The sequence below is a fragment of the Antedon bifida genome, chromosome 4, assembly GCF_963402885.1.
Source record: "Antedon bifida chromosome 4, ecAntBifi1.1, whole genome shotgun sequence".
NCBI lineage: Eukaryota > Metazoa > Echinodermata > Crinoidea > Comatulida > Antedonidae > Antedon > Antedon bifida.
Window position 1 is genome coordinate 27,540,699 of NC_136229.1, and position 24,872 is coordinate 27,565,570.

General features: G+C 32.9%; 3 protein-coding genes across 6 annotated transcripts in view; all 3 read left to right on the plus strand.

The window, feature by feature from the left end:
* LOC144839878 (fibrinogen-like protein 1) overlaps positions 1-7,084 on the plus strand; it is a 32,219-nt gene extending 25,135 nt beyond the window's left edge. Inside the window, exons 2-4 of one of the 2 annotated variants that reach the window (XM_078695447.1) lie at positions 1,973-2,109; positions 2,701-2,962; positions 6,615-7,084. In XM_078695447.1, coding sequence (XP_078551573.1) covers positions 1,973-2,109; positions 2,701-2,962; positions 6,615-6,880 — 665 coding nt within the window. In that variant the 3' untranslated portion in view covers positions 6,881-7,084. Of the gene's footprint in view, positions 1-1,661; positions 2,110-2,700; positions 2,963-6,614 lie in introns of those variants that run through there. The other variant, XM_078695448.1, reaches the window with a different exon arrangement.
* The window catches only part of LOC144839886 (fibrinogen-like protein A), a 55,616-nt gene that overhangs the window by 2,877 nt on the left and 27,867 nt on the right, over positions 1-24,872 (plus strand). The gene's annotated exons all lie outside the window — the stretch shown is intronic.
* LOC144839854 (fibrinogen-like protein A) overlaps positions 13,947-24,872 on the plus strand; it is a 46,010-nt gene continuing 35,084 nt past the window's right edge. For 2 of the 3 annotated variants that reach the window (XM_078695416.1, XM_078695417.1), the window contains exons 1-4: positions 13,947-14,237; positions 16,510-16,534; positions 16,797-16,933; positions 19,321-19,582. In XM_078695416.1, the coding sequence (XP_078551542.1) occupies positions 13,947-14,237; positions 16,510-16,534; positions 16,797-16,933; positions 19,321-19,582 (715 nt within the window). The remainder of the gene's footprint in view (positions 14,238-16,509; positions 16,535-16,796; positions 16,934-19,320; positions 19,583-24,872) is intronic. The other variant, XM_078695418.1, reaches the window with a different exon arrangement.

Below are 24,872 nucleotides of genomic sequence, written 5' to 3' on the forward strand. Positions count from 1 at the left end.
ACTGATGGACTTTTTGGGCTGATGAAGTTATTAGACGTATCAGCTTGAAGAATGGATTGAATGTTGTCGATAGCAACTAATGAGGGTAGACACTCATTGGTCTTTATTCTAAGATCGCTAACGGCTCTGGTTAAGAGTTAAACTTGGTTCTTTAACATAGCGCAAACCCTCGATTAAGTCCTCGGTATTGTTGTTTGCCAATTGTACATCAGTTTGCAGCCGAGTCGTTCAACATACATGCGCTGGGTTTAAAAACGTTATTAAGTCGGGAGTCGGGAATCTTGTTGATAATTGAATAACCGATGGTATGTCCTCTGCGAGAAGGGCTAACTTCCTTCTTATGTAAAGCTCCTTCCTTCATATTCAGGAAAACATAGCACAAGATCTCATTGTACTGTCTCTCGTAGTCGAATCAGGTGGTCTGGAATTCTGCCACTACTTGGACTAGAAAAATAAACTCCAGTATTTCTGTTTTGTCATACTGGTATACTGTATATGCTGCAGCTGGATATGCAAATTATGTTATGCAAATGCTGTAGCCTAACGTTGGCTCTATTTGTGCTTTGATGCCCATGGGTAATGCACATTTAAACAGAGATTATAGTTTCTTCGCAAAACAAGTCTTAATATGCAACAAAACACACACAGTCAAAACAGAGATGTATAAAAGATGATTTCAAAGTAAAATACAGCGAAAAAGAAGGCATTAAAATACGTTTAAAAAGCTGTTTTTGCTGAGCTGTATAGATCACGTCTTACCATGATCGCGTCTTCACACTTTGTTTGTGTAGTGATGCTAGGTGTAGGAGAGTGCATGAATGACTGACAATATCTCAAAAGAGAATGTCACAATCTTGTATTTTATTTTAATAAATAATAATAATAAAATAAAAGCCAATTTTTCAAAGCTTCACCCAATTTTAGACCTCCCATATTTTAAAATCAAAATAGTAAGGTTGTGGGATACAATGTTGTAACTTCCTTGTTTTCATACTTTTTTTTTTATCGTTACAATCTATATAGTAAAGCAGGTCTTCTATTAACCGAATGATTTCTTACTTTGATATTTTTTTATCATTTACAAAGGGTGCAGGTCAAGTCGGCCCCAAACTGTCTCGGCCAAAGTCAAGTCGGCCCCACGTCAAGTCGGCCCCAAGGCAACTCGGCCTCAAGTCAACTCGGCCTCACGTCAACTCGGCCAAAAACTAATCGGTCAACTCGGTCACAATAAAGTATGGAACGCAAAAAGTGCTTAACATTATTATGATTATTACTATCCAAGCTTTAAAAAAAATGAAGAAATAAAAAAAATACTCATATAAAAAAATGATCTCATTGCCGATATGAATAGAAGTACCTGCGTGTTACAAAAACACGTGCAGGTACCGCATTTTAGTAAATCGAAGACGTAGGCCTACGTTCCACCATTTGGCCATAGAAAAAATGATCGTACATATCGTTTTTTTTCATGATTTGCGTTTTTAAAAAAGGGGAATCCCCCGGTCAGCGAAAACACGTAGCAGTTTTAGATATCGAAATAGCTGCCAAAGGCGCAGAGGGAGGCGCAGCTACGAATTGGTTTCAGATGTTGTCGCCTAATCAAATGCATACACTGAAAATATCTACACATGATTCAACCATGGAGTTACCATTATTTTATACATCAATGATTCAACCAAACAATCTTATTACACCTAATAAATGTCCTCGCATATCGGACATGTTTATTGAATTTTGACGCACGAAAATGTCATCAATCCCCTTCCTTTGCACTTTTTGCGTTCCATACTTTAACGGGGCCGAGTTGACCGATTATTTTTTGGCCGAGTTGATGTGAGGCCGAGTTGACTTGAGGCCGAGTTGACTTGGGGCCGACTTGACTTGGGGCCGACTTGACTTGGGGCCGGCTTGACTTTGGCCGAGACAGTTTAGGGCCGACTTGGATCGAAATCTTTACAAATTGTAATGTTAGAGTGTTTTATGAGGGACTGTGGTGACATTTTACGAAATGATCCTTCTGCTGTGAGTGGTCAATATGTGATACAGCCAGGAGATGGAGGACGAGAGATTACTGTCTACTGTGACATGAAGGATGATGGCGGTTGGACTGTAAGTATAAAAACAATAATTTAGATATTAGAGATGGTACAGTAATGTAATACAGCTAGGCTGCAGCTTACTATTCGCAGTTAAACACTACAAGCTAACACCTAACTGTAAAAAAAATAAGTATATCAAATTTTAAATTACAATACACTAAATTAATCTTCTTTATTGTTGGTTATTTCATCAGTAAAATGGGTTTTGTCATTATGGTTTTATCTTTATTCATTTATTCCATCGTAAACAACCTTCTCGCATTGTGTGGGATGGTCCTGCATTTCAAAGTGATCTTAGAAACATGCATTGTGCACAAACACATGCATAATTACACATTTGTCATGCATCATGATCATATCTTAAATTGTTTGTAACTACTGTGGAGCCTTGCGTCAGGGTGTAATTGGTCAGATGTTTTGCCCTACTATGACATAATTTGTACTTTACTTTTACATTGAGAATACTTCGACAAGTAATTCTTGGGTTGGACTCGAACCTACAACCGACCAGATCACTAACCTGGCATTTATACCTCTACATCTTATTAAGTGAAGTACAACACTATCTTATTCATTAAGTACTATCTATGGTTATTACCAGGTAATACAAAGAAGAGAAGATGGATTGGTCGATTTCTACCGTGGTTGGGCAGAATACAAAAATGGTTTTGGAAATGTGAACTCAGAGTTCTGGCTTGGTAATGAACAGATCAACCGCATAACATTTGATGGCAGTTTTGAGCTTCTAATAGAGATGACTGACCACTTGGATGAAATGAAGATCGCAAAATATTCTCACTTTCGTGTTGGTACTGAGGACTCTAACTATACTTTGAAAATCAGTGGATACAATGGAACTGCAGGTTAGTATATTCAATCTATATTTACATTTAAAAACAAATTAAGTATACAAAGAATTAACCTTTTTTAAGGCCTTATCACCCTTTGTACCTTGCAGTGAAAATAATCCATGGACACATATAAGGTTTCTTTTGCATTTATCACATTTAAAGGATAATAAAAATAATGTTAGAATTATGACTGGTTAAACACAGCTAAATGATAAGGACATTGACTGCTGGGAAAGAACTTGAGACATGTACTGTACCTAAGCAGCGGTGGCGTCAGGATCTAAAGTCAGGGCTAAAGTCCACAGAAGCAACAAAGTTCTAGCGTAATTTGAGGCTGTCTTTCCATCAAAATTAGGGGAGGCAACTTTTTTCATGGTACATGTATTGTAAATAAAATACTGCGTGTAAATCCATTCTTTCAATTTTAAAAATGAAGTGACCTTTAAAGTTCTTTATTGTAGTTATGTAATAAAATATAAGTAGCGAAAAAGCTTATTTATTATCCTATATAAAATGGAAATAAAAAATCAGGTACAAAACCGACGAACGGCTTACATGTTCAGTTCTAACTAAACAAGGCCAACAGCCATTAATTTGTGTGCTACAATGCATAGTGATACCGGACCGACAGACAGACCGACAGACAGACAGACCGACAGACAGACCGACAGACCGACAGACAGACAGACCGACCGACATAGTGAACTATAGAGTCGCTTCCACGCGACTAAAAATCTAAAAAAACCCACTTTTAAACACATTGCACAAGGTCTGATGGCATGCGTTACTAGACTGGCAAATATTGAAGCTACTATGAATTGAACGCAAATGATTGTATTTGTATTGTGTATGTGACCGGTCCTACTAAACACAAAATGGAACCAAATAGAAACAAACAAGACCAAATGATACTCAATGTTGCAAATTTATGTTAAAAACAATACATTTTAATAAAAAAATTAAATACATAAAAATGGGTCTATTATTTATTTGAATAAATAATATGATGTTTGTTGTTCATAAGTTATGTAAGAGTTATAAAGTTATAATTTTAAATTCTCAAATCTTTGTAAAAATTTGAATCATGGTATGATATATTTTGTTCACCTGAATTTTATGTTAAAAACATCAACGTAAAAAGAATGAACACAAAATGATAACAATCTACGTATTGTGCAACACGTTTTGTTCTATCAAAGGCACTGTAGGTGTGCCATAGATACTCTAATTTGGTAGTTTGTGTACAAGCTTGTTTGTTGCTGAAATTCATCATTTTTAACATAAATTTTCACAATTTTTGCTAAAAGTTGTGTTTCAAAAATTAATGAAAAAGTATCTATCCTTGTTTGGTGGGTATTTGTAACATTCTGAACCTCATTTGGTCTTGATTGTTTCCGTTTGTTTTCATTTGGTTCTGTTTGGTGATTAGTAATAGTAGGACCCTATGTGACAGTATCATGGAGTCTTGGTACACTTTAAAGATTCTTAATCTACTGTATATTATATTCCCTCTGACAAAAAGAACTAGCATTCCCCGACAGATTTTGAGTGAAACAAATTGCAAACAGAGATTTTTTTTTTTTAAATGGTTACATATGATAAGGTGATTATTTTTTGAGCATCACACCTCTGACACTCATCTCGAAGGTATGCAAATTAGCTTAAATATGCAAATGGTAAATGTTCAGTTGTTACTGTTTTCCTACCAATGGAACTCTCCAGGCAAGTTTACCATAATGGTGTTTATTTTTCTATTTCCAAATCATGTATTGTATAAACAAATATCAAGTAAAAAGACGGAAATTGAATTAGACCAAAATATTTGGAAATTATTTAAGTTAAAAATAAAAGAAACTGATTTCAAATGAATACTGTAAATGGCGTTATTTTCGGGTACAGAATTTTTCGTGAATAACTTGACATTTTAGTGTGTTGATATTTATTCTAGGCCCAATGTAGCTTAAATTACGATATTTTTTGTATATAAAGGTGAAATAGATGACAGCTTTCTTGAAAAGCCACCATATATAAACATCCGGTATCATAGCCAGGCCCATACAGTAGGACTACGGTATATGCAACATACTAAAGCTTAAAGAAATTAGACAAACATTAAAGAAAAGCTTCTAAAAACATCTGAAAAGTAGAACAAAACAATTCTAATAATAATATTGACGTGAACCTCATGAAAAAATAATTCTACGCCTTTGTGAAATAGTCCCATGTTTTCACCAGTCATGTCATAATTAGACCACAATATTTAAACGTTTAAAAAACAAATAACTATATCATTTGATACTTTTTGATTATCCATTTATGTCGCGTCTCAAATATAATGTAAAAGCCTTGAATGCAAAGTGTCTATAAAGTACATTTTTGGATGGCCTTCCCATTCCAGAATAGCTTGTTACGAGCCTGAAACGAATCTAACAATATTAAAATGTTCACATGCACTCACAGTACAACAACTTATCTTATCAATAGATCATGTTAAAATTATTATACTGCATTTACTGCAGTAACTACATTTACTGATTTTAGTTTGTTTTAATGTAGGCATTTATGAGGCAGTCAATGCAACAGTATGTGTGTGTACAAACAAGCTTGCTAAATAATTGCACAAACAGGATAAAGAGTGAACAAAATATAATTACTGCCAGTAACTAAAGAATTGAGGCATGGCATCACAAAATCGGCATAGTGTCAACAATTTTTAGATTTTTATATATTTATAATCTATATTTAATAAGCTTTAAAATGAGGCGTTGTTTATTAAAATTGGTTTATTATATCACTTCAGGTATATTTATTCATAAAAAAGAAATCAATAATACAACGGCAGCCAAAAGGCTGAAAAGTAATATTTTGCAATATTTGATAAAAAATTATAAATATGTATAAATAGTAAAAAAAAAAAATAACACATTAATGAAACATATGAGTCACTATTTATAGCTCAGGAAATCTTCATTTTGAGAAAATCAACAATGAAGTAGCGACTCCGATTAGCTCGGCCTGGCCTAGCCCGCCGATCAACGCGACTTTTTGTTAAAAATTATTATCTCTTCAATAACGGCTAACTATTCGAAAATATATCACTGTGTGGTACATTATATTATATTTTTTGTTATTTAAAAAAAATATATGGATAAAAATATGATTAAATTCCTTACAAAATGTTGCAACGTTCATTCGAAAAACTACGGTGAAAGCCATGGTGTTTCACACAGGGAATGACCCTCCTTGTACCTTAAAATAACATAGACTACTCACACAATAAAGTTATTTTTGTTTTTGCATTCATTACCTGTTCTAATTCAATAGGATTAGTCAGTGGTCCCTAAACCAGGAGCCAGTGATATTAACTAGGGACCACTCTGAGGACTTATATGGCTCTATAGCTTTGAGGACATGTCCCTGTTGTATATTCATGCCAAATCCCAGCTCAATACTACAATGAATAAGGGAGGAGTAGTACTTTATAAATCGCACTTTTTACTCAATAGTGTCCAGATGGAGGAGGAGAAAATGAGCGAGTCCTAGACTCGAGTATCCCGAGTGAAAATTATAGTGTGTGTATAATTATACTCTAGTACAGTATCATATATATGAATATATTATATATGAAGTAAACTAACGATGATTTAAAATTTTGTTTGTTAAGGTGATTCTTTGACATCACGCCACAATGGTCAACAATTTTCAACGTATGATAGAGACAATGATAAGAGAAGCGGTAGCACTATCGGTACTAACTGTGCTGAGTTTAACAAAGGTGGTTGGTGGTACAATAGCTGTCATCATTCAAACCTGAATGGGCTTTACCTTACACCAGGTACAGAGGGTTCGACAGGCACCAGCTGGTGGAATTTCCATAATAGGTACCACAGTCTCAAGAAGACAGTGATGATGGTTAAAAGAGCACCATAAGAGAATGTTCATGATTCAGAACTGAATGGGCTTTGTCTCACACTAGGTACATTATGATTACAAGGCATCAACTGGGATCGCTATTTTGATCTTTTAAGACAAAAGTGATGATGGTTAAAAGAGCACCATAACAAATCAGAATCTGTAATTATTGAATAATTTAGATTCTTCTTTGTTTCTTTTAAATTATCATTTTGCCTTATCATTAAAATTATTTTATTATAATAATCCAAATGTTTTAACATATTAATCAAATATATTGCCATATCAACTGTGATTTGTTTAAAATTTATTAAATGGAATTTTTTATTTTGAATTTTAAATTATATAATAGTAACAATAATTGTTTTATTATTAATCATTTTTAAATATTATACCAAATATTATAAGTCATTCTGTAAAAACAATATTAATTGTAATATTTAAAACTATGCTAATACATACATAATAGTAACATTATTATTATTATTGTTTTTAATTAATAAAATCAAATTGATATATAATCATAAATCAGTATTTCCTAAATTTTAATTAATAATAATTAGTAATTTTTAATCTAATTTTAGGAGTATTTTCAATGGATATTTGCTGAAGTTTTTAAATTGAATCTTGTTTTGAAATGATTTAAAATGAAATAAAAACTTACAATGAATGTAGGCCTACATATTATACATCTTATTATATTGGTTTTGATTTAAGAAATTAGTGACATAAGCAAACACAAGATGAATGCTTATGTATTTTCAAATGTAAAGGTGAAAGTATATAAACATTAAAAAGCAAATAAACTACTACACAATTTAAGAAAAACTTCAACTTTTAATGTATTAAAACAAAAATCACTTTCAGCAAAAACAAAACTTTGATCAATTGTTTTTGTATGAATTTTAACTTATGAATCTGCTTGTACTTTGATGTTTGTTGTTATACAAATTGTTGTTACTGCACACATATGGGGTATAAAAATGACCGTAATGGTACCGGGAAGGTTCTAAACTATATTTGAACATCATCCGCCATCTTGAATACAAGTTATGGGTCAAAATGGAGGGGGAGGGAGAGTTGGGGTAAAGGAAATGGTGGGGATTTTTGCTTGGGCTAAGGGTAGTAGGCTAGCAATTTGAATTGAATTTTAAGTATCTCTGGGAAAGGGGTTGGGAGTTTAGGGTGGGTCGTAGGCCTATCAACATGGCTGAAACTCTACTGGAAATGTTTTAAACTATATTTTAAAACTGCCACTGAGGGGTTATGGGTTGGGAGTGATATATGGCTCAATATAATATGTACTAGAAACGTCTCAAACCCAGTATTGGGTGTGTAGGGAGGGGGAAGGGTGGAGATACTGGCGTTTTGGGGCTAATGAAGGACAACATGATTGGGATTGTACCTGGGAACAGTTACTACATTTGAACTGTTCTGGAAAGGAGTTAAGGTTTGTTGATTGTGGCTGGGATAGGGAGAGGAGAAAGAAGGCTTGGGCAGAGGTAATTTAGCTGTATCAAAATTTGATATTTTAATCATTAGCCAATACGACACCTATTCATTTACACAGTTTGCAAAGTACCTAAACCATAGGCCTATCATAGTTATGCATCATTAAAGTTGGGTTTTTTCAAATAGAAAATTGTACTGGGAAGGATATTTTTTTTAATCACACGAGTGTGGGATGTGATTGAAGAGGGGTGGAGGTTGGCGAGTACAGGGAGATACTGGCGTCCGAGGGGTTATGAGACGTATCAAATTAATTGGAATTGTACTGAAGGTTTTAAACTAAATTTGAACCTCCCCCAACCTGGGACGGGTATAATTGCTAGTACAATACAAGTGCATACCAATTGAAAAGTAGTACAAGTTCATGATTTACCATTCACGCCAATTATGTATCTTGAAAATTGTGATACACCATTATGATTCTTGACTTGAAAGCAATGTTAGATATTGTTGCTTGAGAGATGTCCAGCTACATTTTGCAGTGATTTCATTCAGTGTACTTCTGTCATAGTTACGTACAATATTTGGTGTTCTGCAGAATCGCCGTAGCTGTTTAAATAACTGTTGTTCTGTATTGTATAAACAGTCTTCTAAAAGAGATTGTAAGAGGTAATTCGGTATAGGACAATAATTCTTTATAATGTAACGGAAATTGGTATAGCCTGAATCATTTATTTTCTACCTATTGTTATAATGTAGCAAGCCAATAAGACTAAGTCCTGCTCTGCGTATAATATAACTACACGCTTAATTATGGTAAACAACTTATCCAGGGACCTCTACCACTCTTCGTTTTGATTGAGTGAGACGTAAATTTACTTTGGACCATCCATCCCGTTGTTCTTGTATCTTTGTTGTTAATTAATACTGTAGTTGGCAAGTTTATGAATAAATGAGAATTTAATCTACTTACTATCTACCGTTAATCTTCTAATAGTAACAAACACTCTAATAGTAACCCCCCTAGTAACCCACCTTATAAGTCAATCTATAATAATAACCCACTACTCTAATAATAACCCATGGGGGTTAATATTTATTTATTTAATATTATTTATGTTTTATGTTTTATTGTATGCTTTGAGTGCTGGTGTTGCACGCCTTATGGCGACAGTGGTCCTTCGACCTCTTTTGCCACTCCTTGGCATGAGATTGCTACCAGGCTAGAAAGGGACCCGAGAAATGTACGTAGTACACAGTAGAGACAGGCGGAGGAAAAACGTTACAATATTTTTAAATTCATGTTATTTAATTGCATCACCATATAATACTGTATAATGTAATAAAGATTGAAAGAGGTAATTCGGTAAAGACAATGATCCTTTATATGTTTACATTTTATGTCATTTAATAGCATCACCATATAATATAATAAAATAGATTTTAAGAGTCGAGGTAATTCAATATTGGAATATTTAATTATTTCAGTGCTGCCATATCATTTTTGTATGGAAATAGATAAACACTATGGAAATACATATTAGGCAAATTTATGATTTGGCTTAAAATTATGAGAAACCCATAATAAAACACAAAATTATGATGGACAAATCATCGACCCACAATCCACGAAAAGCCATTGTTCTGGATTTCCATTTCATTTCTGGATTACAATTGTCAAAGCACAATCACAGTGTGATGGTCTTTCTGAATGTCATTCTGTACATGCTCTGAAACATGTAGACAACTATTTTGTAATTACTACAGAATTTTTTTATCCAAACTACTGAAATCAATTATAGCAAGTTGAACTCTGAACACAGAAGATTTGAACTTACTTGGAAATATTTCAGGATAAACCAGTTGGTTAGGACACAATGGAAGACACCCACAATGAACAGCTTCAAGCCTAAAAGAAGAACGAAGAACAAAATTAAATTTAACTTCTTTATTTAATAATTTCACCAGTAAACTCACTAGGTAGGGTACATTAAACTTTGTCTTATAACAGTCAAATAGTTTTATTATTAGATCAGATTTCATTATTGGTCACTATACTATTTTTTAAAAGCTGTTCAAAAATATATTATAGTTCAATACAGGGGATACAATACAATACACTCTTGGAGTGGGTGTTGAAAGTGATATTGAGGGATGGTTCCAAGTTCTGGAAATGTTGGATAATCTTGAGCATTATTCGACATGCTCTTTTCTGGATGGTCTCAATGCTGTTGGCCATTTTCTTGGTAATAGCACAATGCGATACCTGGCAAGCGTATTCCAAGATGGGCCTAATGTAGGAAGTGTACACAGTGATTAGGTCATCAAGAACAAAATTGACTTTCTTTAAAATACATAGAGCAAAGAGTCTTCTTGATGCCTGTGAGACAATATCTTGAGTGTTGAGGTCCCACTTCAAATTACTTTGAATTATGACGCCAAGCAATCTCATATGTTCTACTACATCAAGGTTGGAGCCATTTAGATAACAGTCATTATATGGCACTTAGAGGGCTTTGGGATCATATTATTCTTTCTACACCAATCATTAACATCATTAAGCATCTCTTGCATTGCAGGCCTTGCTCCTTTACTAACTACCTCTACCAGGGTGCGGTCGTCTACGTATTTCCACCTTCTGCAGCTTCCGACACATGCATCATTAATGAGCAACAAGAATAACAAGCCACAAGCTTCTCTCACACGCTTAGTAATAACTGGAAACATATCGGAGTATGCTCCATTTAGCAGAGAGATAAACTCGTCAGTTTTTGACTCAGCAACAACTATATTGTACACGTTATCCCATTCGTATGCTGTGACCCACTGTCCGAAACATCTTAAAGAGCTGTCACGGTACGGTTGAGTTTTAATTTTATGACACATATTTCGCGGGACTTCTGTTTTAGGATGTATCAGGATGGCGTTATGATCACTCGTACCCAACTTGGCTAACTCGTACCCAAATAATTGGTCAACTCGTACCCACTTAGGCTAATCCGTACCCAAACCAAACCGTACCCATGTCAACTCGTACCCAACTTGGCTAACTCGTACCCAAATAACTGGTCAACTCATACCCACTTTGTTTGGCTAACCCGTACCCAAACTAACCCTTACCCATGTCAACTCGTACCCAACTTGGCTAACTCGTACCCAAATAACTGGTCAACTCGTACCCACTTTGGCTAACCCGTACCCAAACCAACCCATACACATGCAAACTTGTACCTAATTATTTGGCTTACTCGTACCAATTTTTTTGGCTTACTCGTACCCATTGGCTTACTTACTGACCGATTTGATGGCGCAAAACGAGAGGTATGCTTTTTTAATTTACAGGTCTTGTGCAAATGTGTGCCAATAAAAATGACCATTGATTGTAAAATCATTTAATTAGGCATATTTGTTAACATTCATTAAAATGTAATATATTTTTATAGAGAACGTACGTTTGTGTCTTTTATTTACGTAAGAGAACATTTAATTATCAAAACTACATTTTACTCTTAGTATAGTATTACAATTCAATTAAGCCCAGGTAAAGTACCAACAATGTATCATTATATTGATTCCCTTCATTCATTATCACACCCAGGTATTAAAGCTACACAGCGATTGATATCTCAACGACATACAAAGATGTACGTAATTGGGCGAAATCATGTTCACATTGTCAACGTGCAAAGATCCATCGTCATACGCACGCACCATTGTCAAAGTTTAATACGCCAACTGAATGTTTTCAACACATTCATATAGACCTGGTTGGACCCTTACCACATTCTAATGGATTTACATACATTCTTACTTGCATTGACCGTTTTACTCATTGGCCCTAAGCAATCCTACTACCCGATATTACAGCAGAAACGGCCACTAGATATGCCGATTCGGGACACCATCTATTGTGACTACAGACCGTGGTGCTCAGTTTGAGAGTAAGCTGTTCATCGCATTTACTGAACTGTTAGGAGCGAAAAGAATATGAACAACATCCTACCATCCGATAGCAAACGGTCTTATTGAACGTTTTCACCGGCAACTTAAAGCCTCTTTAAAGGCTAAACAAACGTCAAACAATTGGTCTGAACACATTTCTACTGTTTTGATGGGAATTCGTACTACGGTGAAAGAAGATTTGGGACACACCGTTGCCAAAAGACTCTATGGAACAACTTTATCCCTTCCAGGCGAATTCTTTGCACCATCAGACACATCTACTTTGGACCCCAGTTTTTATATTGACCAATTAAAACGTACCATTCAAGACATAAAACCAGCAACCACACGTTTACAAACCTACAACCATCATATACTCATTGATTTAAGCACTTGCGCAAAGACGCGGTCAGAAAACCTTTAGAGACACCTTATACTGGACCAGTTCGAGCGCTTTGGGACAATCTTTTGATTGTATATAAATTGAACAACATTACATTAACATTACATTATATCAAGAACACCTAAACACTTTAAGATTGATTTAGGAAATCGTCAGGACAGTGTTTCTATTGACCGTTTAAAATGTGCATATTTGGACACTCATATTTTGGACATTGTAAATAATAATGCTAATTTTTCTTTTAAATCTGATACAAATATCAATGATAACGTTACAAGCACTGCTACTGACCCTGTCAGAATTACTGGCAGGAAGATTCATCTCCCCAAGAGATATGTACATTTTGTCCCTTAACTTAATTTGTTTGTTTTTTTTCATTAGACAGTTACCAACTTTTCTTAGTAAAGCAATAACTGTTAATGAACCACAGTCCACCAGTCTACATGTAAGAATGTGGTCACTCCTTATGCATAAGGCAAGCACACCAATGACATTCTTAATTCCTATTGGTCATAGAATGTGACTAGTGAAACTATTATATCACAGACATCTAAAGTTTTAACACAGTAACATTCGTCCTTATCTGATACACATCATTTCTAGCTTGTTGCAATCTTATCTATTGTTCATCGATTTGGATCTAATTAATATATTATTCACTTGGAAATAAATTATACATACAGCTATTTTACATTATATTAGTAGTTGTTTATTATAAATCGTTGCATCAACAACAATTACTAAAAAGTAATGTTGTAGTAGCAATGTGAAAACAACATATGGAAAATTAATTTATGTCAACTGTCAACAAACAAGATACTAAATTTACAATAATGAAGCTGCTATTATTCTACATGCAGAGAGCGTGTTTTAAATAATGAAAATAATTTAAATTAGACTTAGAGGCATAATAAGATTTAAAAATAGAATTTGTTAAAAAAAACAACAGAACATTGATCATAGAATGTTATAATCCAGCTACATGGTAAATTCAATTTATATTAATATATAATTAAAAAACAATAACTCCATGCACTTGATGGTTCGATTTGATAGGCTATTAGAAGTTTGTTCATACATTGTTATAGCAACTTATTATTACTAACAACTTCTTGATTGGTGCAGACAAAGTTCTATTGTATTATACTTGGATGGAACATCTATAATACGCACATCAGAAGATGAAAACGTACAGTAGTTCCTTGTTACCACAAATAAGGTGTACAACAAGTTGCATTTGAAGGCACATCATACAGTTTATTTTGTAATACGTATTTCCAAAACGTCGCAATGCATAAGTTTGCAACTTTGGTTTTCGTTCTTAATCTTCTGCCTATTGTCGTTCTTTCGACCAATTCATTCTATACAGTTATCCAGGGGCAGGCTCTTGATGGTTGGAGTTATGAGTTGAAGAATATAAGCCGTGTAAATTGTTTGCTGGAATGTTCCAACAAATCATACTGCTTGTCGGTCAACTATAACCAGAAAGATCGTGTTTGTCAAATCAGTATGCAAATACTGGAAGAAGCATCAGTTGAAAACAACGTAATTCAAACGCCTGAGTTTTGTTACATCGAAAAGGTGAGTTAAATTTTCTGATTTAGTGTACTGATGGAATGAACAACTTATGTAGTGTATTCAACAAAACTTGGTTTCGGGGAAACGCCTATTAGTAGGAATTTTTTTGGCTCCTGAAAGTGTTTTCTTTACTTTGGTGATCTGTTGTATCTCGGGTTCTGTTTTAAATTGATAGCTGGAATTTAAAACAAATTGTATACAGATTAAGCAACACCATAGCAATTAAATTTACAGAGTGAAGTATTAATGTAAAAATGAATAGACCTACCCAAAATGTATTTAGTACATAAAAGTAATGAACTAAAATGTTATGAAGAATCACTTAAATCTAAATATAAATTAAATCCATATATAAAATAGAAAAATATTTCTATCGATATAAAAGAGAGTCAAGTATAAATTTATTTTACCATTTAAAATTCATAAAGAATAAATAACAAATGCTGGTAAATTTTTCCTTCAAGACTTGGCGAGTTTGTTCATATTCAAATATTTTATTAAAATTGTTCGTTCATTAATTTCATATTCTTAAATAATTTTTATTTAAAAATTCATAATTGTCACTTCTGAGAAATTTTGGTGGCGTTTTTTTCTCATTTTAGTGTTTACTGAAATAATGATTCCAAAATCTGAATATTTAAAACTTACTTTTCAACTGTTCTTAAAGATATTAAATTGCAATAGATTTAAACAAGTTTTTTTTTCACTTGGTAGATTTCATTCTTTGTGAACCTTTATAAATCAGATGCAAAATAATTAAGACAAAAAAAAGAGAGATTGAATTTAATAGAAATAATATTAAATTCAAGCAAGGATAGAAGAAAATTTCAGTTTCAACTTGGATCCACTAAGAAATTCAGACGTCAAATGCCAATGTCAATTTTTAAAGATTCGCCTTAAATGTGTTAATAGCTTGAAGATTTATTTATATGAAACATAACTTTTTTTAAATAAATAAATTACTTTGATAACATTTAACAATTATTGCTTCTCTTTATATTAAACTCTTTGAATAATTAATTTCATAAATAATATTTTATATTATTTTATGAATTTTAATATTTTCACTTGACCTAAACTTTAACAGTGTTTCAAAGGTTGAATAATATTTTGATTTGTAAATAAAAGACTAAATTGATGTAAACAAATTTATTTTTTTAGTTTTTTCAATAGCAAAATTATACAATTTTTTAACCTGGACAAAAGTGGACATAGGAAAAATCCCGTCCGTAAAAACATATAAATCATATTTATTAATAAATTTGCAGTTAAAATTTTATAATTGACATTCAGTCATCTAAAACAACTATCTGGTAACATCATAATACAAAACAAATTTTAAAATTTCTTTTAAATGAGGAGAAAAATTACAATACGTAATGTCCATTGCTGTCCCGTCTGCGACGCATACAATTTTCATAATACATCTTTTTTAGTACAGTCTTAGAAATTTGTTTGACTTTTATAATTAACATTCATGGCCATATTTTTTTACTTGAATCCTGTATTCTTTTTTATTTCTAAGATATGGCTAGTTATATTCTCAAAAATGTTCCGTCCGTAACAAAAAAATATACTTTGGAATGCCCCCATGTTAGTGTTTCATCTATAATTTGAATGAGAAACCTGTGAAATAGCAATATTGTCAATCATAATTTGAATATTGTTATGTGTTGTCTACTACACATGATATCATTTGTTGTAAGTATATTGGGTGATACGTTATTAGATTTAAGCAAAAAGTAGTAAAAAGGTTCATCTGGATTCAAATATTTTGTTCTTTTGGATCATCCAAAAGAAAAAAATTATTTGAAAGAAGAAACTTTATTTAGTTCTTGATTTACTGTCATGGTGAGACTACTATATTGGTTTATCTGCGTATAAATAAATGAGAAACTATCAGCACAAAAAGCAATATCGTTTAAATAAATTATAAATAATAATGGGCTCAAAAGTCAAATTTATACATTCTTGATCAGAATACATTTCTACGCAGGCATAATGCGTGACTGTGTAGTGGACGTATGATCAAAATTAATGTCTTTGGATGCGACTTTAAACTAGCATATCTACACTAATTGGCCAATGTGATGCACCTACATTATCGTGTGGTCACTCTCTATGGGAAGTTCAACTACTGTAAAATGCTGTTCCTCCTCTCTCTCTCTCTCTCTCTCTCCCCAAGAAAACTAGTCTGTAGTTATTAAATTACTGTAATAGCGGCATTCTATATCATTTCATTATGTTAATTATTTTATATTTCCTTTTTCTTCAGGTCCTGGCTACTGATTCCAAAACGAGTAAGTATACAATTTATTATTAAATAAATTTATTTCTCATATGGAGGTTTACATTTATTATTAGTGATTGACTGCTGGTAGTGACATTTTGTTGTTGAATCTGCCTATAGGAAATGTTCTCTTTAATATTCTTAAAGTACTTTTACTTGTATTGTCGACTTACTATAAAATCAATCTTATAACCAAATGGACGTTTCACTCAATGTATAGGCTTATATGAATGTTATATCTAATATGTGATCTTTAAACTTTGTAATTTTAGAGTGTTTTATGAGGGAGTGTAGTAACATTTTACAAAATAATCCTTCTGCTGTGAGTGGTGAATATGTGATACAGCCAAATGATGGAGGACCACAGTTTACTGTGTACTGTGAGATGAGGAGTGATGCAGGATGGACAGTAAGTATCAGTAACTATTTATGTAAATATATCTGAAGGAGCAAATCCAACATCATTATAACACACTAGCTTATTACTTGAAAAAAATTGAATTTTTCTTGTATTCTTGAAAGACACTTACAATTTATTTGAAGATATCAGAAGTAAATCTAACATCATTAGGGAGTTTTCGCAATCTTACGAATACGATAACGAAAACGGATACGTCACGCACACGTATTCGTAAGCCAGTAAAAATCTGTTTCGCATGGCAACGAAATATTGAGGGCGCCGTCCAAAATATGACTGCGGTAAATTTGAGCGAATCGCATGTACGTGTTGCTTAGTGCTTGGCTGCCTAGGCCTAGCGTAACATCAAAGCGAGTGAGGACTTTAAAAACTGCTATTTATCAAAATTGACCTAGCATTTTAGTAAATTACTTTAGTAAATTACTTTCAATAAAAATATAATTATTTTATAATCATGAATCATTCCCGATTCAAATGCAAAATGTGCAAAATAGATTAAAAACTATACTCGTTTTGTAGTTACGAATATGACTGGTGATATTCGTCAACACGAATACGCTTTACGAATATGCTTTACGAATATGAAATGGGGATCAGCTCAAAAGTTTCACAAATGTGTGACGTATCCGTTTTTGTTATCGTATTCGTAAGGTTGCGAAAACTCCCTATTGCCACAGCTTACTAATTCATTACTAAAACACACATCACAATACGTTACTGTCAGCCATAGAGACACCAGCAAAACCATGAACGATGGCATGATTTGAGATAGAATCCGTGCCAGAAGTACAAGGAGTTTACAGGCTGATATAATAGCATACATGCCAACACTCCTGTTCTGGTCCGTATTTTATACTCGTCTCCCTTTCCACATTTTCTCCCGGATTACAAAGATAACTGAATTTTGATGTATGTTCTTTTTTGCATTAAAATACAACTAAAAGGCTTACACACAAGAAAATTTACGATATTTAAGCCATTGTACGACCATCTCGGTCATAATTTTTTGTTTTTTTTATGAACGGAAAGGGGATTCCGTATTTCATATGACGTCAGACTCTGTATTCCTTACGTCTCAAAAATAGATAGAGGGCAATGTTGACCTAAAAAAAACTATGGTACCCCCCCGTTTTTTTAACTTCAGATGTCGGCATGAATGAAATAGGGAGCTTTCGCAGGAGCATGTAAACTTTAACGGATGACGTCAACATTCTACTCATTTGCACAACAAAGTTAAGCGAACAGTTGTTAGGCATGTTTAAAACTTGCATATTGGTGGATAAATAGCTTATTGCAATAATATTTGGCTTTATTAAAAACATAACTTTAGATTTATCATTTTGTTCAACAGAAATTAATGATTCTTCTACGTTTTTCACTGATGCTATTTTTCAGAAATAGGGTTCTCGACCCACACGTCACTATATCTGCGCACACGCAGATCGATTTTGTTTACATTTTTTATGTGTTTTAAGTGCCCGGAGCTTGCGCATTACATGTTGGGAAATAGCGTTAAAGGTAACGTTTATGTACTCCTGCAAAAGGTCCCTAAAGCATGGAGGTCACATGTAATAACAAAACTATGATGTTCTAAACATAATGCAAGAACAATATCACACTAAATGTTCAAAAACTTGCATAATTATTGTAAAATGAGTATAATCAAATTGTAGAAAATGAGGAACATCAAAATTAAAGTGTAAAATATTGACGTAGCATCATAGCAGTGGCGGATCTAGGGGGTGAATAGGGTGGCTAGCCACCCCCCTTAATTCTAAAAAAAAAGAAAGAAAAAAAGATGCAACCAACCACCCGTGACCGACGCACCTGACACTTTTTTTTTTATTAAGAAGAGTAGGCCTAGAGCTAGGGTTAGCATTAGTTGTGTAAATAGGCCTACATAGTGAAAGAGCTAAGAGTTTAATTACTATTTATGAAGTCAAGAGTTTAAAAAGAAAACGCGATTTAAAATCTTCGGAAAATACCCACAACTGAGGTTAACAGACTACTAAAAAACAGTACACAACACATGCACTATCGAGGCATTTTCGGAGTACCGCATTACCAAATGTTCATTTCGAAGTGTTTTTCGATCAAAGTTTATTATTAGTTCGTCGAAAAAGATCCGTACAGTATTTAGGATTTATTTAAATTTACATTATGTAACATTTGTTATTAAATGTGATGGAAACAGTTGTTCTAGCCTATTAAACAGTGTGTAGTAAGCATCGATTTTTTCAAAAATTTTCTGAAGCTCGGGAAGGGGACATATTAATATTCAGGTTCTTAATTCATTTATTTCTATTTACTCCAGTTGATGGGCTTGCCATCACTGTTTTAGTAAAGTGAAGTATAGATTACTATCTTCTCATTATCAGGTGATACAGAGAAGACAAGATGGATCAGTTGATTTCTACCGTAATTGGGCAGAATACAAAGAGGGTTTTGGAAACGTGAACTCAGAGTTCTGGCTTGGTAATGAACAGATCAACCGCATAACATCTGATGGGGATTATGAGCTATTAGTAGAGATGACAGACCACTTGAATGTAATGAAGTTTGCAAGATATTCTCACTTTGGTATTGATACTGAGGAATCCAAATATACTTTGACATTCAGTGGATACACAGGAACAGCAGGTTAGTATATCTTCAATCAATTTTTACACTAAAAACACATTTCAATTAAACAAAGAATCAACATTTTTTTGCAGGCCTTATACACCCTTTGTACCTTGTAGTAAAAATAATCAATGAATACGCACATACTGTAGGGTTTTATTTTAATAACGCATTTAAAGGATAATAAAAATAATGTTAGAATTACGACTGCTTAAACACATTTAAATGTTTTTGAGACATGTATTGTACCAGGATCTAAAGTCCACGGAAGCAACAGCGTTCTAGCATAATTTTAATGAAATTTAGGGGAGGCAGGTTTTTCATTGTTAGGTGAATGTAAATAAAATACTGCGTGCAAATCCATTCTTTCACTTTTAAAAATGAAGTTATGTAATAAAATATAAATAGCGAAAGAGCTTATTTATTATCCTATAGAAAATGGAATTCAAAATCTGGTACAAAACCAACAAACAACTTTTTTTTTAAACACATTGCACAAGGTCTGATGGCATGCATGATTAGACTGGCGCAATACACTAAAATATTGAAGCTACAAAACCAGCTACGAAATGAACGCAAATGATTTTAATTGTATCATGTGTGTGAACTAAACACAAAACGGAACGAAATGGAAACAAAGACAATAATAACAAACAATATTACAAATACCCACCAAAAAAGGGTAGATACTCATTATTATTAAAACCCAACTTTTAGCAAAAAACAATAAATTTAAATAAATATATTAAATAATATTAAATTCTATGAAGCATAAAAATGGGTTTATTATTTTATTTGACTATATATATATATAATTATATATAAACAAATCAGGCACAGAACATTAATTCTAAACCGCCCGGTGATATACTGAAATTTAATTAATTAATTTGAAACGATAAAGATGAGGAAATCTGTGAGAATGAGAAAAAGTCGCCCCAACCGAGACTCGAATTGGACCGCCTGCTTGATATGCAGTTTTCCTAACCATTAGACCACTGGGGCTTATATGGTATTGTTCGAACTCGATTGGATAGTGACTCTTTAACATTCTCGACGTGGTACGGCGGAACAGCACTAGTCCTCAGTTGTACGCACGCGCACCAGAGATCAAATTGATACGCCCTCATCTTACAGTATTTTTATTCACGAGGCGGGATCTCCGAAGAGATACTTTTTTATATATATAAACAAATCAGGCACAGAACATTAATTCTAAACCGCCCGGTGATATACTGAAATTTAATTAATTAATTTGAAACGATAAAGATATATAAACGATATATAATTATATATAAACACAACAGGCAAAGAACATTAATTCTAAACTGCCCGGTGTATGCGAAATAATATGTTTCATAATTTAAGTAAGAGTTTTAAATTTATAAGTGTTGAATTTTAAATTCTCAAATCTTCCATCATCATGGTACAATATATTTTGTTTTGAATTTTATGTTAAAAACATCAATGTAAGAAGAATGAACACAAAGTGATAACCTACTGATTGTGCAATATACTATTTGTTCTCCTATCAATAAAGGCACTGTAGATAGATACTCTAATTTGGTAGTTTGTGTACAAGCTTGTTTGTTGCTGAAATTCATCATTTTTAACGTAAATGTTTCAATAATAAATGAAAAAGTATCTATCCTCGTTTGGTGCGTATTTGTAACATTCTGAACCTTGTTTGGTCTTGTTTGTTTCCGTTTGTTTTCATTTGGTTCTGTTTGGTGTTTAGTAGGACCCTATGTGACAGTAAGTCTTGGTACACTTTAAAGATTCTTAATCTACTGTATATTATATTCCCTGACAAAGTACTAGCATTTTCCGACGGGGGAGCTACGCTTCCCAACGTAGTCCCCCACCTAGCACCACCAAGGTTCCTAAATTTTAGGGTACTATAGCATAGCATGCAAAATAAATTTAAAGAAATAGAATCTTACCACAAATGAAATAGAAAATGAGGAACACATGGTAAAATGTAATAGTATTAAATTATGTTCACTCATTGTTACTGTTTTCCTACCAATGAAACTCTCCAGCCAAGTTTGCCATAATGGTGTAGCTATGGGAACAGTCTTTTGTTTATTTATTTTTCTATTTGCAAATCATGTATTGTAAAAAATATCAAGTAAAAAGACAGAAATTGAATTTGACCAAAATATTTGGAAATTATTTAGGTTAGAAATAAAAGAAACTGATTTCAAATGAATACTGTAAATGGCATTATTTTCAAGTACAGAATTTTTCGTGAATAACTTGATATTTTAGGCCTAATGTAGCTAAATTAAGATATTTTTTGTAATTACAAAGGTCAAATAGATTACAGCTTTCTTGACAAGCCGCCATATTATAAACATCCAATATCATAGCCAAGGCCCATACAGTATTATTATGCAACATATTAAAGCTAAAGAAATTGGACAAACGTTAAAAGAAAAGCTTCTAAAAACATCTGAAAAATAGAACAAAACAATTCTAACTAGAGGGTACTCCGAGAGTACAAACCTCCGCCTACTGTAAAATTCCCCTACATAAAATGTCCCCGGAAAATATATATATATTTTTTAAATTTTTTATTAGTTCTAAGTGTAAATAGGCTAACTGCACACTACAAAGTTGTGGATGAGAGTTTGGTGTAATGGTTATGTATCCAGCCTCTCACAGTTGAGATTGCTGGTTCAAGTCCTGCTGAGGTTTTTTTTTTATTAACCTTGATCTTTGACCCTGACCCTTCAAAATTTAACAAAAATTATATGAGTCATTGATCATTGTGGCTAAGTATGATGAGAATCGGATAAAAACTGTGGTCTCTAGGCAGTAAAATAGTTTTTGGTTAGTTGTGACCTTGACCTATGACCTTTTCCCTCAAATTCGAACTCGTCCGAGCTTTTGGGGCATAGATCATTGTGGCCAAATTTGGTGAGAATCGGATAAAAACTGTGGCCTCCAGGCTGTTCACAGACAGACAGACAGACAGACAGACACACACACAAACATACAGGGGTGAAATTATAACCTCCTTGGTGGAGGTAATAATGATATTGATGTGAATCTCATGCAAAAATAATCCTACACCTTTGTGACATAGCCCCATGTTTTCACCAGTCATGTCATAATTAGACCACAGTATTTAAAAGTTTAAACAACAAATACTAATCATTTGATACTTTTTGATTACCCATTCATGTCACGTCTCAAATATAATGTAAAAGCCTTACATTACATAAACTGTCTATAAAGTACATTTTTGGATGGCGCTTCCACTTACAGGCCTGAAACAAATCTAACTATATTACTAGATTTGAACTCGTCACTACGGACGAGTTAGGTTATCCGCAGAGCAAACGCCACGTGCACGTCATACGTTAGAATATTGCGCAGAGAAAAACGATTATGCCATTGAAAAAATGTTAGTGCGCTCTCTATTTTGTGTCACGTCTAAGTATATACAGTTTACACTATATATTGTATACGTACTACATACAGTGAAGAATAGGTGAAAATAAGTGACCCAAGTTATTGACGCTTTTGGACATGATGACGTCATCACAATTTTAAAAACGGTATATCATGCGAAATATAATTGATTGACCTAGACAATATAAAAAAATGGAGGGAAATGGAATACGGATAAGTGGAGATGCGCTCTATTAAATGTGATGAGCTATGAAGAGACAAAAATCCAATATTTTATATTCGAGTGGCCATACGATGACGTCACAATGTCCGGTTAGCCATATCGATTTATGATCCGATATCTACAACTCATCAACTTTTAGAATATGTAAAAAAAAAGAAAAGTTCATCATGTTGTTTAGAATCTATGACTGTTTAAAAAAAGGCATAATTTTCACGACTTTTTGAACTTTTTCATCAAAAACGCGTGCAATTTATCCAATTCGACGTGCTCGTATGACGTGATTTTAAGTCGAAATTGTTTAAAAAGTTGGTAAAATTACTAGAAAAAGCTGGAAAAACATAAATCATGCATAAACAAATAATTTTAGCGCTACGTGCACACCGCGCGAACAAAAATGCGCGCGAGCGTGGGAATTTTTTAAATGCTCAAAATGACATGAAACGCGTAGAAAGTTGATTAGAAATTGATTTTACGCATTTTGAAATTTTAAACTTTCTGTAAAACATGCCATTTTTAAAACCATAGAAAGTTTGCGCTTGATATAACTTAAATTTTCACCAAGTTTCAATAAAAAATGATATTTGGTTTTTTATCTATGATCAATCATTGAAATTCATAAAATCGCGCGTAAGTCACGTTGCGCAACTCTAAAATCATAAAACGAAGTTTCTTGCACATCTACAGTTAGAGGTCAATCTTCTGACAAAGTTATATAATCTTATGTTGACAAGTATTAGAGATACGCTGCGAACAAAATTCCGGGAAAGAAAGAAGAATAAAGAAAAAAAAAAAAAAAAAAAAAAGATCCTGACAATAACAAGGGGTTATCCGCCAAGTGCGGATAACCAAAAATGCTCAAATGCACTGACAGTACAACAACTTATCTTATCAAGAGGTATCATGTTAAAATTATTATACTGCATTTACTGCAGTAACTACATTTACTTATTTTAGTTTGTTTTGATGCAGGCATTTATGAGGCAGTCAACAGTATGTGCATGAATAATATTCAAACAAGCTTGCTAAATAATTGCACAAACAAAAGTTAAAGAAATTAAAAAAGTATAATTACTGCCAGTAACTACAGAATTATAGAATTCTCTACCCAAAATAATTTTTGTTGTAAAAATCAGATAAACACCGGGAATGACACTCCTTGTACCTTACAATAAAATACTGTAGCTACTCGCACATTAAAGTTATTTTGTAGACAGTGGTCCCTAAACAAGGACCCAGTGATAACAACTAAGGACCACTCTGATTTCAAAGTAAATATAAATAAATCTGGTACACAAAATAAAGTTAAAGAAATATTTAAATTGAAAATAAAAATCATAGTGACGTGCTATATACTCTAGTACAGTTTCATATAACTTGTGTTTTCTTCTTTCTTCTTCATTGCTTTTAAAGTATAATAACTCTGAAAAAAACAAAATATTAAAATAAGCAACTATGATATAAGAATAGTTAATAAAAAAAAATAAATAAATAAAAAAAAAACTATTTATATAATTGTGTTATGGTTTAATTTATGGCATACAATTTTACAGATAAAATTAAATCAATTATAAAATATATTACGAATTTTAGGGTATATTGTATATTATTATTTTTCCTTTTTATATATCAAATATCTTTTATTTTATAACACGAAGAAAAACAAAT